Below are 14569 nucleotides of genomic sequence, written 5' to 3'. Positions count from 1 at the left end.
CAAGGTTTCTCCTAGTCAGAGATGGCTCAGTACTCCTGTTCGTCCAGAAATTTTATACCTTTACAGATCCTCACCATCACCCCCACCCCTCCACCTGGGGATGGCCAGTAAGACCAGACCAGGCTTCTGTTCATTAAATCCCAGATCTGTATTATTTTGCCTGACTAGATTCTTCTATAGTCAGGGAGACTGCATTGCCCTGCTTGTGGTGTATCTAGGGCCTCCCTTGCTCTGAGCTGTCCTCCTCCCTTCTAGAAGATAAAACACCCCAGAGATTGTGTGCTCATCATATCCAGACACTAGCGAATCCTGACCAGTTTGGCTCTTCTCACTCTGTCCTGGGAGTGCTGCTGAGAGGTTCAAGAGACCCAAAGTTTAAAGTCTTAAATCCGTTCAGCAAACAGGAGCTAAATGATACACTAAGGAGCATGGCTGGAGCCTGGGAAAATCCTCACTCCTAATGAAGGTGGATGGGGACAGCTGAGTGAGTGACCCAACAGCTGCCCATAAAGGGCTACAGTCCCTGCTGGCCTGGAAGGGTACTGCTGTGCTTCCACCACCTTATGACCAGCCAGACCTAACCCCAGGAAGGGAGACATACAGTCCTTTCCCCAACTAGGCACCTGCACAACCTATCTCCCACTTCTCCTCCCCAACAGACACTTGTTTCTCAAGTCAATGCCAAGGGGTCAAAAGGACAGCAGAGACTGGAGGGATATTTTAGAGTCATTCTAGTTCGAAACTACAGGGAAAGCCCCCGGGTAAGTGGCTTTTTCCATAAGTAACAGAGAAAAGAATCATGTTTTATGGAGCCCAGTAAGTATCATTTGTGCCCCAATACCTATGTTAAACACTGCTAGCTTTAAAGGCATTTGTTGCCAGCTTTCGGCTAAATGACTTGGAACCACAGATAAAAATGTCACCTTGTCACTACAACATCCAGTCTAAATAAAGATGCTAACAGCCAAGAAAATGAGTCAAGAGATGACAAATCCCAACTCATCCTTAAATTCCTCTGAGGATCCACCTCCTTCACAATGAAAGTGCACCAAGGTCAAAGGTATCCATATTCCTTGTAAGAACCCATGGCTGGCTCCAGCTGTGGTCTTCACTGATGTAAGTAACTGTATGCCCATGTGTGCCAGACACTGTACTAGGCCTAAGGGGAAAATAGTGAGCAAAATTCAATTCCAGCTGAAAATTCTTAAGGAATTCAAAACCCCCAGGGAAGTGCCACAATTTAGCTTAGTTCTCAGTTGATTCTTCCCCCAGTTGAAAGCACACAGGGAGCTAACCCATGGGCAAACCAGGACCATTTGGTGCAATTTCCAAACTCTTCAGGATGCGTTGGAACTCTGAGAAGACCTTATGAGGGTTAGAGCCCCTTTATGGAGAAACCTGGTCACCGAAGCATCTCTACTCCCAGGGTCAGCCTGTCTTGGAGACCAAGGCGGAAAAGGGGGAGGCCTATCAGGAAGTCCATCTGCCCACGTTTCAAGGATCCTGAGCTGAGTCCTTATAAAAATAAAATGGCGAGACCCAAATAAAAACCTTATTTTCTGTTTAATTCGTTTTGCCAAACAAACACAGTGAAAACTTTAGTCTGACTAATTGTACAGAAAATAGAATTTGTAACCAGTAGCAAACATAACAGGATAGACCTAAGTCCCTGGCAGGCTGGATTTCCATCAACAGGTCACCTAGATCCCCTTGTAGATGGCCTCCTGGGAGGGAGGTCCTAAGAAGCCGAGGCACAGATCTGCCAGTCCCCATCAGAATCACAGGCTGCACCTGGGAAGGAAAAGCACAAAAAAGTAGAACTGATGTTACTTGGATCTCTTATCACTACACACAGAAGAATTGTCTCTGATTGCCAGCCAAACTCAAGGTGTTGTCTTCCCAAAGCCATAGTCCTCCAGCATCCCACCTGCATCCCTAAGGGATAAGTTTCAAGTTCAGTGGTTCTGAAGCCTCTGCTTAACCAGAACCTGCAATATAAACTTGGGGTTAGGGAGTGAAGGTGTGGATGGGTAGACAAAGTCATAACTGCTGGTGTCCCTAGTGCAGTCTCAGACTTCAGGACGTTGCTTCAGGAGGAAATGAGAGGGTACTAGGTCACCAGCAAAAGAGTCCAGCTGCCCTAAGCCTCAGTACTGTCAAACAGTGCCCCAGGAGTATGAGGGAGTTCAACAACGGTGGCCTCAGGTCCCTCTAAGCTGGCAGGGATCTGGGAGTCCGGAGGGCCAAAAAGGGACTCGTTTACATTCCGTGCTTCTTGCGGATGACAGCCATGGCCAGCAGCCGATCCTTCTCGCGAAGTTCTTCGCGGAGCTTGGCCTCGGTGAGACGCAGGTGACGGATGCTGCCCTTCATCTCCTTCATCTTCACCTCCATCAGCGCCAGGATGTCCCGCTGCTCGTTCAGCTTGCGCAAGAGCTCCTCCTCCGTGGTGCCTGACGACAACGAGTACGAGTGGTCGGAGCCAGTATCAGGGAAGCCCTCTTCGCCCACCACCACCAACTGTGGGCCCATGGGGCACTCGGCGGCCTCCAGCCCTGCTGTAGCAGCCTCTAGCTCCGACGCAGCGGCGGCGGCGGCTGCGCCCTCTGCGGCCGCGAACTCCACTTGCACCGTCAGGTCGATGGGCTTAACGTCTTCTCCCGTGGGAGTGGTGGGCGCCGGCGGCACGGTTCCTGGAGCCTGGCTGCTGTCTACAGCGGCCTGAAGGGTGAGGAGCACAGCCGCAGAAGCAGATACAAGGTTAGGCTGCAGCTGAGTGGTCTGGGCAGTGGAAGCGGACGGCGACGGCTGCTGCTGCTGTTGCTGCTGCTGCTGTTGCTGCTGCTGCTGCCTGCGGCGGGCGGCTGCGGCCCCCGCGGGTCTGCGTGCTACTTTGCGCTCGTTTACGCCGCGCAGTGGGAAGATGGTGGGGACCCGCACAGTGTAGGTTTTGCGGCCGCCCTGGAAGTGAACGCTGCAGAGACGGTGGCCCGTGGTGGGCTGGAAGGTGGAGAAGCACCCGCTGACGCCGGCACGGGACACATTCTTGAGCCAGAGGCGCCGCAGCTCAGCGTCCTTGGGAAACGTGTAGAAGTGCAACGCCTTGTCCCGGTGCGAGTTGTTGTAGCAGCCCGGCACGCAGCACGTAAATCCAGGCATGGCTGCGCCGCGCGGCCCGACCCGGCCCACCGGCCTCCTGCGCTTTTCGACGGTCGGGTCTGTCTGCCGCCGCCCGCCCCTCGACGGGCGGCGCCGCGCGAGGCCTTGGGCGGCCTCCCACTACTGCCGCCCGGCACGGCCGGCCTAACTCAACGCCCCGTGCCCAGAATACGCCTCCCGCCGGCCCGCGCCGCGCCGCCGGTCCAGCCGCCCGCCTGCGCTCCGGAGTGGGCCCCGGGGACGCCGCGAAGGACCGCCTGAGGAGGAGGACTACGCCCCCCACAATGCACTGCGCCAGAAGCCGCTCACTTCCGGAGCGGGGGCGGGCTTATTCCGGCCGCTTTCCAGTGCACGGCGACGAGCCACGTAGAGAGGACTCTTCCCCTACTCGGCTCACCCTCGGCGGACTAGAGAGGCGTATTCGGTTGGAGCTCTGTCGCTTGGAGAGCCCTTCGCAAGGACCTGGAATCCTGCAGGGGGTTGGGTGGAGCGCGCCTCTCCAGTGCGCATGCGCCCTGGGCATGTGCCCAGCGAAACTACAAATCCCTTAATGCCTTGCGCTAAACTTGGCGGCTGCGGCCTGGAGCGCCGCCTAAGGGAAAGGTCGCGTTGCAAGCTGATCAGGATTCGGATTAGGTTGTGCTGTACGCCGGAAGCGGTCTCACAACCCGAGCCGCTCTGTTCGCGGCATTCCTGCGGGGGAGGGGAGGCAGGGCCTTAGCCTCCCACCGGGGCCTCAGGAGCGTCTTTGTCTGCGTTGGAGACTCCCACCGACTTTGACGCTGCTTGCGTTGACTCACTTACTGACCAATGATCACATATAGTCAATCACTGGGTGCCTACTGTGTGCGGAACACAGTGCACGGAGTTGGAAATCATGTAGGAACCAAGTCGACCCGACACGACTGTAGAGGGACTGAGGGTCGGACTTGGATAATAGATGTGAATGCACGCTAATGGATGTCTAATCACAGAAATAAACACTCCCAAAAAAAAGAACACGAGAGGAAGAATTCGGAGGCCAGAAGAAAAAAATCCATGAGGGACTTCTCTGGTGGTCCAGTGTTTAAGACTCAGCTTCCACTGCATAGGGCACGTGTCGCATCCCTGTTCCCGGAACTACGACCCCCAAAGTTGTGTAACGTAAAAAACAAAAACAAAAACTTAAACATCCACGAAAGCTTGGGTAGCTAGGAGCAGCCGGTTCTTTCCCTGGGCGCCAGCCTGTAACGCCCTGAGGCAAGCAGGAGCTAGGCTCCGCCCTTAAAGAGACAGAATGGCAGAAGCTCCGAAAGATAACCAAACCAGGCCACCTTAAAAGATTTGTGGTTTTATTATGACAGCGACTGCGAACTGTTGGAAGGGTGTGAAACGAAAGGATGGAAAGGATTTGTATTGTAACAAGTTACCTACCGATTCCCTCGACTTCTCTGGGGAAAGTGTTCTAAAGGGCAAGAGAGACTGGAAAACCAAGGAAGCAGGCTCTTGTTCAGAAGAATTACCTGTAAGCTAGCCCTCCTCCTTTGCTGAGTACCCCGTTCCTCCTACTTCTTGCCCTTCTTCTCCCTTTCTCCAGACGCTCCCTCCTCATTTTGTGCTTTTCTGATTACAAACCACAGGTATTCATTCAAAGCCTAGTATACATTATTTCTAATTATTTGATATAAAAAAAATAGATCGGGCCTTTTAAAAAGAACAATAGCGCTCCAAGTTAACTGCAGAAGAGAACAATAGCACTACAAATTAACTGTTATTTTTTTTTTTAAGTTTGTTATTTATTGTAAAACAAACTCATACATAAAATGTTCTAGAAGCATACAGGACAGTGCGGGAAGGGGGAAGAACTATTTTTCTGGTCCCAACACCCAAACATTATCTGTTTACATTTCTGTTTACAACCAGTGTGATCCTTTGTTATTTGTGTGGGTTCCACAGAACCATCCCTCCTGGCCAATGCTGTTGAGGTCCACAGCTTGAACCAATTTAGATTCAGAAATGCATTCTCTAGTATGTGCAGCTCATGCTGAAACATGTGCATTCATTTGGGTGAATCATTTATACTATTAAACCATGAATACACACTTTGTTATATGTTTGAATGTCTATAAAATGTGTGCGGTAGAGATAAAACTCAGCAAAAGATCATTGTATTGTTATATATTTTCATTGTCATACAGTTACCAATATGGTTCTACTCCTACCAGTCTCAAGATATACCTTACTCAAAAAAAATTGGTGAGAGGTCAAATTGATGTCATTTCTTTGTGTACAGAACATTGAAGATTATGTTTTATAGAACTCTACCTTCTAGTACATAAAATGACTTCTAATCTACATAGCATTCTACACTGAAAAAAATACCTGGAATGCAATGCATGGTTTTCTCTCTACCCTCACTGCCCTGGCCACCTTTTATCTTGTCACCTCTGGAGAAAGGCAAGAACTTTTGTCACATGTCTCCCTACTTCCAATCTTGCCTCCCCTGCAATCTGTTCTTTACATCATTGCCAGAGAAAATATGATTATGTAATACATCTGCTTAAATCCCTCCAGTGGCCTGTTGCATTTAGAATATTGTTCAAACTCCTTTGCAGAACCTGTGAGGTCATGTGAAGACCTCACGTGGTCTGGTCCCATGAACCTAGTTTTTTTGTCTGTTAGTTTTGGGGTTTTTTGTTTGTTTGTTTTTTGGCTGTGCAACATTGTTTGTGGGATTTCAGTTCCTGAAACAGGGATTAAACCTAGGCCCTCAGCAATGAGAGCACAGAGTCCTAACTGTTGAATTGCCAGAGAATTCCCCCTTTTTCTTTTTTGACAAGTAATATAAAGCCACAAGGTTTCCCCGCGTGGCTCAGATGGTAGAGAGTCTGCCTGCAATGCAGGAAACCCGGGTTTGATTCCTGGGTCAGGAAGATCCTCTGGAAAAGGAAATAGCAACCCACTGTAGTATTCTTGCCTGGGAAATCCCATGGACAGAGGAGCCTGGTGGACTACGTCCCATGGGGTCACAAAGAGTCCAACACGACTGAGCAACTAACACACACACAAGTATAAAGTTTAATCAGTCATGAAAACACAGGACAGTCTATGGAAACAATACTATGCTAAAGTAAGCTTGTTCTCAAATTGTTTTGAAAAGGTTTTTATGTGAAAAAATATTAAAGGTTTTTATGTGAAAAACATGTGTATCATCCAGTTCAAGGCTTTATAAATAATAAATAAATGTACTTAGGTTGATAGTGATGGTAGAAAAGTGCCTGCAAAGGGCTAGCGAATTAAGTCAGGTAACACAGAAAGTGAAAGTGAAAGTTGCTCAGTTGTGTCCAACTCTTTGTGACCCCATGGACTGTAGTCCATGGAATTCTCCAGGCCAGAATACAGAAGTGGGTAGCCTTTCCCTTCTGCAGGGGATCTTCCCAGCCCAGGGATCGAACCCAGATCTCCCGCATTGCAGGCGGATTCTTTACTGGCTGAGCCACAAGGGAAGCCATCATAGAGGTCAGATCTAAATGACAGGGTGCAAGGTAAGGGAGTTAGAGAAGGTGAGGTTCAGAAAAAAAAACAAAACCGGCACTTTACAGGAACAGATCACCTTTAATGAGGCGAGAAGGGGCAGCAGTCCCATTAGTTGGCTGCTGTGCTAAGTCAAGAAGAGAGTAGGTATATATAGAAAACATATATATGTGGAGATACATCATTTTGAGGCGGGGGGGGGTGTCCTGTTTTTCCTCATGATTATTTTTTATTAGTTAGCTTTCAACAACTGGGGTAAGGAATTCCTGAGACCTGCCGGAGACTGGCATAGGCTGGGAGCTGAATGTAATCAATCTTAATGCCCATTCTTTTCTTCGGGGGAAAAAGTTCTTTATTTTGTTTAGAATGGCGGGGAGGACCTGGAGGGGAGTTTTAACTCCAGGCTATTTTGAGCCGAGTAGCTTTCCTTCACAGGGAATATTGATATGATTTTCCTCCGCAGTTCTCTTATTTTGAGACGCAAAAATATATTTTTTTTAATTTTTGAGATGCAAAAATCTTATATTTTCTTTAATCTATGTTTAAACACAAACACAAATGTGCCCATGCCTGTTTCCAGTATCTGATACTTCACACTCAATTTAGGATCATGAAGGAAAACTCCACAGGAAATGCATAACTCAAGTTCTACTTCAGTTCCCACTAAACCTTAAGAAAGGTGAGCAATGGGGCTATCAATTGGTGAAAATATAGTAACGGAGTCTCCAATATTAACAGAACTTTTGAGGGCCGGAATTCATCTCGAAATTGCTTGTGTTTGGAAATTTTAACATCTCTGCTGGATCACAAACAGCTCACTAGCCTCCTAGCCTGAAAACTGATCTATTGTGATAGATACAGACACATTGGTTGGCAAATGCAAATTTGACCAGATCACATATAGAATACAGTAACTTTTTAGTGGCCCAAATGTGTCTCTCCTCATCTTCAGAGAGGGAGATGAGAGTGAGAGACATTCTAACAATAGTAGCTGCTCTTTTTTTGTGTGGCCTGGCTTATTATATGTCAGATCTTGAGTTAAACATTATCTCTTTGAGTCATTACACACATACACACATACCCTTATTAGGTGGGTATCACCCTCCTCTTACAGGTAAGAAAGCCGAGGTTTTGAATGATTGCCTATATTTGCCCAGGTTTAAGGATGGGGCTTCTTCCCCAGTGGCTTAGTGGGAAGGAATCTGCCTGCAGTGCAGGAAATACAGGAGACGAAGATTCGATCCCGGGGTTGGGAAGATCCGCTGTAGGCTGCTGCTGCTGCTGCTAAGTCGCTTCAGTCGTGTCCGACTCTGTGCGACCCCATAGACGGCAGCCCACCAGGCTCCCCGGTCCCTGGGATTCTCCAGGCAAGAACACTGGAGGAGGAAATTGCAACCGTACTTTTGCCTGGAAAATCCCATGGACGGAGGAGCCTGGTGGGCTGCAGTCCATGGGGTTGCTAGAGTCGGACACGACTGAGGGACTTCACTTTCACTTTTCACTTTCATGCATTGGAGAAGGAAATGGCAACCCACTCCAGTGTTCTTGCCTGGAGAATCCCAAGGACAGGGGAGCCTGGTAGGCTACTGTCTATGGGGTCGCACAGAGTCGGACACGACTGAAGCGATTTAGCAGCAGCAGCAGCCAGTATTTTTGTCAGGAAAATTCTACGGGCAGAGGAGTCTAGCGGCCTACAGTCCACAGGGTCGCTAAGAGTCGGACACGACTGAGCAATTGAACACAACACACAAGGTAAGGATGCCTGCAAAACCAGTTTGCAACCACCATTGTACACACCGAGAGAAGGCCGCTGCAGCACTAGAACTGCAATTCCCATGGGGCTGTGCGGCTGCCTTACGAGAGTTGACCTATTTGGAAGCATCGCGATAGTTGGCTTAAATGTGGCGGCGGGAAGGAAACTGCTAGGGATATTCAAGCCGTTGGAAAGTGGGCAATGAGGCGATGGCCGACAACCTCAGCCCTGACAGCGAGCCCACGACACGCACACTGCTACGGCGGGTGCTGGATACAGCGGACCCGCGCACACCGCGGCGAGCTCGGAGTACTCGGCCTGGGTATGTGAGGGCGCTGCCCCAGCACAAGAGCAACCACCGGCCCTGGGAGATGGGGTCCCGCGCTGACTCAGTTTGGAGAGGGAAACTTGAGTTCCGGAGAAGAGCAGAGCCCAGGACTCAGACCAGGCTCCTTTCTCCCCGCTGGGCTCGGGTCATATGTTTGTGCCCCAACCCCTGAGCCTCCAGGCCACTCAGGACCTCAGAACTCAATTATGCAGGCGTCACTGTGGGGGCCGCTTTTGGAAGCGAAGGATATTTGCTCAGAATCTGGTCTTCTGCTCTGTTCTCTAGGCCAGTTTTCCATTGTTGTCCAGGCATCTGCCCTGAACTGCCTCCCAGGCGGTTCGTTCCCAGCTGAAAGATGGGAAAGGAATTGGAGAGAACAGCCTGAGTAGCAGTCGGGAGGCAGGAACTGGAACGATGCTTTGCTAGGGAGCAGGGAATTTGGCCGGACGTTGTGGGTGTGTCAGTGGGTGAGGGCGGTGGTGAGCTCATGGTGCAGGTGTGGAAGATGGTGTCTGCTGACATTCTGGGGCGCTGCAGTTCCTTTATAGACAATGAGAAGCCATTCACTATAGGTTTTACACCTATGAGTGACGAGGTGGGAGTTATGCCATAGGAACATTTATGTAGTTCTGGAATCTGAGAGGAGATTGGACTGGAAAAACTAGGGCTAGATTGACCCATGTGGAGGTTGCTGTCCAACCTTGAAGAGTACTTAAGAGGTTTAAAACATTTTTTAAATATCCTTGGTTTGTTTTAATGTCTAGAACAGATACTTTTCCAGTTGTTCAGCTTATCAGTGTGGTTAACCCCTGATTCTGCCAAAGTCACCTCTGTGAAGTTTTCCTCAGCCCTTCTCTCTGGCTGGGTTGTCATATTTCCTTTCTCTTCCCATTCTTCTCTGGCTCCCTTTTATCCACAACCCTGTTGACACAGGACTGGGAACACAGCTATGGGAGGGGCAAGTGGTTTCTGGGTCCCTGTCCCTGAGGGTAGAAGACTTCAGCCAAGATCCCAGATGAAGATACGTCTCTAATTCCTCTTGTTACCCTTTCCTACATGATTCTCACAGTTGCTGGTCTTTACACAGTGCCCAGAGAGACCTGCTTGAAACACCTTCCTCTAGGAGGCAGAGGAGTCAAACAAAGATGACTGCCAGGCGTCGTTCTCATACAGCCACGGTAAGGGCCCTACCCACTGACCACTATAGGGCTCTGGTTGCCTTCAGGGGACCCTTGAGTTCTAGCTCTGCTCTGGAGCCCACCTGGAGGGACTCTCAAGGCAAAAGAACAGACTGATTGCTTGGTGCTTTTCCCCAAAGTCTGTTGACAGATTGGCCCGTGTTCAAGCCAGTGGACACCTGGAGGAACAGACACCCCGGACTCTGTTGAAGAACATCATACTAACTGGTGAGCAAGCACTGGCCTGCAGTAAGAGTCAGGCTCCAGCCCCATGGTATCCCTCATTTAGGGTAGCCTGCCCTGTCAGCTTCATGCTCTCTTTGCTATTTCTTTATTTTTGGTTGCAATGAGTCTTTGTTGCTGTGTGTGGGCTTTCTCTAGTTGCAGCAAGTGCAGGCTACTCTTCATTGCAGTGCGTGGGTTTCTCATTGCAGTGGCTTCTCTTACTGCAGAGCACAGGCTCTAGGGTGCATGGGCTTCAGTAGTTGTGCCACTCAGGGTTAGTTGCTGCACAGCATGTGGAATCTTCCCAACCAGAGAGCAAACCTGTGTCCCCTGCATTGGCAGGCAGATTCTTACCCCCTGCATCACCTGGGAAGTCCTCTCCTTGCTATTTCTATAGCTCCAGAATCTTCCATTGTAATGCCAGAGGCTGTGGTGAAGCTGGTGCCATCACCACAGGTGGTCCAGCCTTCCAGACGGGAAAGCAGTCGGGGCAGGTACAGTAAATCCCCCCCTTGGACTGGGCTGTTGGGGGCATTATTGGTCAGGGAGTCTCTTGGGGGGCCCCAAGAGCCAGAATTGGGTGTCCTACTCTGTCTGAGATAAGCTCCGTCCTTGTAGTCTGGAGCTGCAACTTCCTGAACTTGAGCCCCCCACAACCCTGGCTCCAGGTCTGCTGGCTCCTGGCAGAAGGAAGCAGAGGCTGAGGTTGTCAGAGTTTCAGCAAGGAATGGACTGGGGACATCTTTCCCAAGGTGAGGTCCTGGACAACACCTGTGGCCACCCTCCTCTGTCCTCTGGAGAGACTGAGGAGGCCTGAGAGGCCTGGTGACTTATGGTTTCTTTTTACATCTTCTGTAGAGCCTCGTGAGAATGCTGATGCCTCTTCCCTCACCAGGTGCTGTTGCCTATTTATTCTTGGAATTGGTGGAAGAGAGGCTTGGGAAAGGAGGTGCTGACTAGGAGGGAATCTGACCATACTCCTCCATGCTCACAGCATGGTGGCTCTTCTAAGAGATGAGACCACCAGGGGAGCTGGGGGAATTTCTGGGGTGGGGGAAGGGGGTTAGGCCTCAGGTACCTGACTTTCCTTTGTGCCTTATCCCTCCCATCAGCTCTCTCAACTTGACCTTTGCTGTGCCTCTCCAGCCACAATCAGTGAAGAGGCCTGGTTTGGCTCGTAGACCGCCTACTCGCCGAGTGGTAGATGTGGGTACATTTTTGCAGGATCTGCAAGATACTTCCCTGGCTGTTGCTCCTCCAGGTAAGGTTGAGATTTTCCTCTTCTAGTCGATGGGGAAAGCTTCCACCCCATGATTGATGGGAGGTGCTGTTGGGTCCAAGGTTGCTTCTCTCTCCTTTGTGTCAGGAATGGTGAGCAGTCCTGGCCAGTAGGTCTATGAGGACTTGCTGGTTTCTTTCCACAAGTTGCCTCTTATCTTGTGGATCCAGTCTTAGTCCCTCAGTGTCTTCCAGAACCCTGTATCCTTGAAGAGCTACAGGACTCAGGGTAGGAAAGGGGTGTGATATGGTGGCTGGAGCTTATTGAAAGATTGAAAAGGGCTAAGTTTCAGGATGAGTTGGTCAGCCAGAGCTGACCTGGGAGCCTGATTCTAGAAAAATGAAGTTCATCACGGCAAGAGAAGGGTTTCTGGCAGAGGGACCTGAGAAAGAAGTGGAGAATGGAGGCATGGGTGAGCAGTTTGAGTGGGGCAAGCTCTGGAGCCTGGGGATGCCAGGCTGAGGAGCAGGGAGGTAAGCAAGGAGAGCTGTGGAAGGGAGATTAAGCTGAGTGCTAGGTAGTCTTCTCTTTCTGAGGGCCACTTGGGCAGACCCATAGACCTACTACTTAGGCCCTGATGACTGGGTAGCAGCAGGTGGGCAAAATTCTGAGTGCCACCTGGCCTTTGATTTCCAGGTGAGAGCCACAGAACCCCTGTTGCTACTGTGCCAACGGACACAGTGTTGGAGGACACCCAGCCCTTCTCTCAGCCCTTGGCTGGCCATTCCCCCAGTGTACACCACTCCCTGCCTTGTCCCTCTCCCTCTGGGGCCAAAGAAGTGGAGGGGGCTGCCAGTCGCAGGACACGGAGCAGTGGGCCTGGACTTCAAAACAACTGTGAGTATGTGGGGCATGCGACCTGGAGTCAAGCCTAGCTTGAGCAAGAATTGGCATTGGTGGTTTTTCCTCCTCAGGCCCATAGGTGTGCCCTTCCCCCTCCCCCAAGTCCCTTTAGAGGGCTCTTGATCCCTTCATCCAATAGCAAAGTCAGTGTTGGGCCAGGACACTCCAAACCAGTACCCTGGTGCCGCCTCTGGCCTTCTTCCTTCCTTGATGGGCTAGACTGGGTTTTACTACTCCATCTTTACCTTCTCAGAGCTACAGCCCTGGCCTACTGCTTCTCTAGTGTGTATTCTGTCCCCTAGACTCAGGTCCTGGAAAACCAGCCCAGCTTCTTGCAAGAAAGATGGAGGAGGCTGAAGCCATTGCTTTGGGCTTGCCAAACACCAGCAGTGTCTCTGGAGAAGATGGCATAGAGCCCCTACAGAATGGAGTAGGTGAGGAAGCAGAGGAAAGTATGGAAGAAAGCATGAGTGTGAGGGAAGTGGAGAAGGCAGCAGAAGAACAAGGATCTGCCAGGGCAGAAGAGCCTGAAGGACACACAGAGGTGGCAGCAGCAGCAGGATCCTTGGGGGCTATTGAGGCCAAGGAGCCAGAAGGATCTTCAGAGGATGAAGACACCTCTGGTAGGTTGGGTACAGGGCCCAGTGCAGGGATCAGGGAGTAGGTGGGTAAGTAACAGCTGTGTTCCTGGCCTCGGAGGAGGGACTTAACCTGGCTTGTGTTTCTGAGCGCAGGTAGTCTTGGGCCAGGGAAACTCTGTGAAGGGCACCTTGCTTGACCGGAGCTAGTTGGAACCATCAAAAGAACAGGATAAGGGAGCTGCGGGCCTTCAAGGTTGGGTGAGATGGTCAGGCCTGAGCCTCCTATAACCCTGTGCTTCCTCTGCAGCAAGTCCAGAATTGCCCCCCAGCACTCCAGAGTTCCTTCGGACCAGGCAACTTCAGTTTCCTGAGCCGGCTCCACCACCAAGCACTGCAGTGTAAGAGTCCATGACCGTGTTCCACACGGGCCTCTTAGAAGGGGACAGGCACTGAAGTTGGCATTGGGCACCATAGGGTTATTACTCTTCCTAAGGTATGCAGATGTTATACCCAGTAGAGCACCCTGAGGTGGGCTGGGCAGGGCTCACTGAGAGCACATCTGTCATCCCATGCTGCTTGCAGGGGCTTAGAAGAGCCTGGCCAGGGGGAAGTACCTGGGCTAATAAGTAGTCAGAGGAGGCTTCCTGGAGGAGGATTAGCAGAATGGGACAGGCAGCAATAGCTAGGGGTGAGGCAGGTGTGGGGGAGTGTCTGTGCCAAAGCCTGAGGATTATGGGCCTGAGAAGTAGTGGTTTGTATGATGAGGTGAGACGGGGACATTGTGTCCAGTTTGTGAAGCATCAGGGCCCCAGGGAAAGACCAGGCTTCTACATAGCCCCACATTTCCATTGCCCACCAGAATTGGTTGGAACTGTAGGCCCAGACTGGCCAAGGAGCACAAGGACCCCAATCTTGACAGGAGCCAGCAAGATTTATCTTTGATTAGGGACCTCTTAAGGGAGCATTTAGCTTAACTCTGTTCACTTCTTGTCTCCAGGTTACCTTCAGAACTCCCAAAGCATCTGTCGGCCAGGATTCCTCCCAGGCCCCGAATCCCTGGCTCCAGACCCCGTCAAGATCCCTACAAGGCTGGACTGAACCACTATGCAAAACTCTTTAGCTTCTATGCTAAGATGCCCATGGAGAAGAAGGCTGTAGAGATGGTGGAGAAGTGGTGAGTCCTTGACATTTATAGGCTGGGGAGAGGAGCCCCTCAGATCGTGAACAGTCTGTCCTACCCCAACCTTCCTGGCAGCCTGGACAAGTACTTCCAGCATCTTTGTAACGACTTGGAGGTATTTGCTGCTCATGCTGGGCGCAAGACTGTGAGGCCAGAGGACCTGGAACTGCTGTTGCGAAGGTAAGCGGATGGAAGCAGGGAGGTGCTGGGTGTGGGAATGCTGGCACTGATTCTCTCATTCTCTGTCCTCTGCTGCAGGCAGGGCCTGGTCACTGACCAAGTCTCCCTGCATGTGCTCGTGGAGCGGCACCTGCCCCTGGAGTACCGGCAGCTGCTCATCCCTTGTGCCTTCAGTGGCAACTCTGTCTTCCCCTCCCAGTAGGGGCCAGGACTCAACACCTGCCCTGTTCCCACCTGGGGTTGCTTGGCCTCACATACACTTCTAGGTTTCCTCCCCACCCCTCAGCATCAATAAAGTGTCACAAACAGAATATGCTGTGTTTTGATGCATTTCCTGGGACAGCCAGGCA

The 14569-nt window shown here is 50.9% G+C and overlaps 2 protein-coding genes across 8 annotated transcripts; one reads left to right on the top strand and one right to left on the bottom strand.

Annotated features, from left to right (window-relative positions):
* Positions 1 to 1544: 1544 nt before the first annotated feature.
* THAP11 (THAP domain containing 11) lies at positions 1545 to 3525 on the bottom strand. 2 transcript variants are annotated; one of them, XM_044932079.2, is made up of 2 exons: positions 2264 to 3525; positions 1545 to 1791 (listed from the first exon to the last, which is right to left on the bottom strand). In XM_044932079.2, the coding sequence occupies exons 1-2, from the start codon at positions 3157 to 3159 to the stop codon at positions 1779 to 1781; spliced, it is 909 nt and encodes a 302-aa protein (XP_044788014.1). In that variant the 5' UTR covers positions 3160 to 3525; the 3' UTR covers positions 1545 to 1778. The 2 variants fall into 2 exon arrangements, with proteins under 2 accessions (XP_044788014.1, XP_006072059.1); XM_006071997.4 differs by having other exon boundaries at positions 1545 to 3518.
* A 5023-nt stretch (positions 3526 to 8548) lies between these two features.
* On the top strand, positions 8549 to 14530 carry CENPT (centromere protein T). 6 transcript variants are annotated; one of them, XM_044932069.1, is made up of 13 exons: positions 8550 to 8747; positions 9841 to 9931; positions 10072 to 10159; positions 10503 to 10650; positions 10775 to 10908; positions 11015 to 11105; positions 11269 to 11417; positions 12072 to 12272; positions 12581 to 12901; positions 13167 to 13257; positions 13857 to 14033; positions 14115 to 14219; positions 14298 to 14530. In XM_044932069.1, exons 1-13 carry the CDS (start codon positions 8635 to 8637, stop codon positions 14419 to 14421), a joined length of 1833 nt encoding a protein of 610 aa, XP_044788004.1. In that variant the 5' UTR covers positions 8550 to 8634; the 3' UTR covers positions 14422 to 14530. The 6 variants fall into 6 exon arrangements, with proteins under 6 accessions (XP_044788006.1, XP_044788004.1, XP_006072060.3 ...); XM_006071998.3 differs by having other exon boundaries at positions 9823 to 9931; positions 10554 to 10650; XM_044932070.1 differs by having other exon boundaries at positions 9823 to 9931; positions 11015 to 11051.
* The last annotated feature ends 39 nt before the right edge of the window (positions 14531 to 14569 follow it).

This window comes from Bubalus bubalis, chromosome 18 (genome assembly GCF_019923935.1).
Source record: "Bubalus bubalis isolate 160015118507 breed Murrah chromosome 18, NDDB_SH_1, whole genome shotgun sequence".
NCBI lineage: Eukaryota > Metazoa > Chordata > Mammalia > Artiodactyla > Bovidae > Bubalus > Bubalus bubalis.
This window is presented reverse-complemented; position numbering and strand designations above follow the sequence as displayed.

Coding starts and splice junctions, on each gene's coding strand:
- CENPT (XM_044932068.1), top strand. CDS start 8,635: ATGGCCGACAACCTCAGCCCTGACAGCGAGCCCACGACACGCACACTG. Junction 10,160..10,502: donor GAAGAACATCATACTAACTG/GTGAGCAAGCAC, acceptor ATTGGCAGGCAG/ATTCTTACCCCCTGCATCAC. Junction 12,273..12,580: donor GCCTGGACTTCAAAACAACT/GTGAGTATGTGG, acceptor TCTGTCCCCTAG/ACTCAGGTCCTGGAAAACCA.
- THAP11 (XM_044932079.2), bottom strand. CDS start 3,159: ATGCCTGGATTTACGTGCTGCGTGCCGGGCTGCTACAACAACTCGCAC.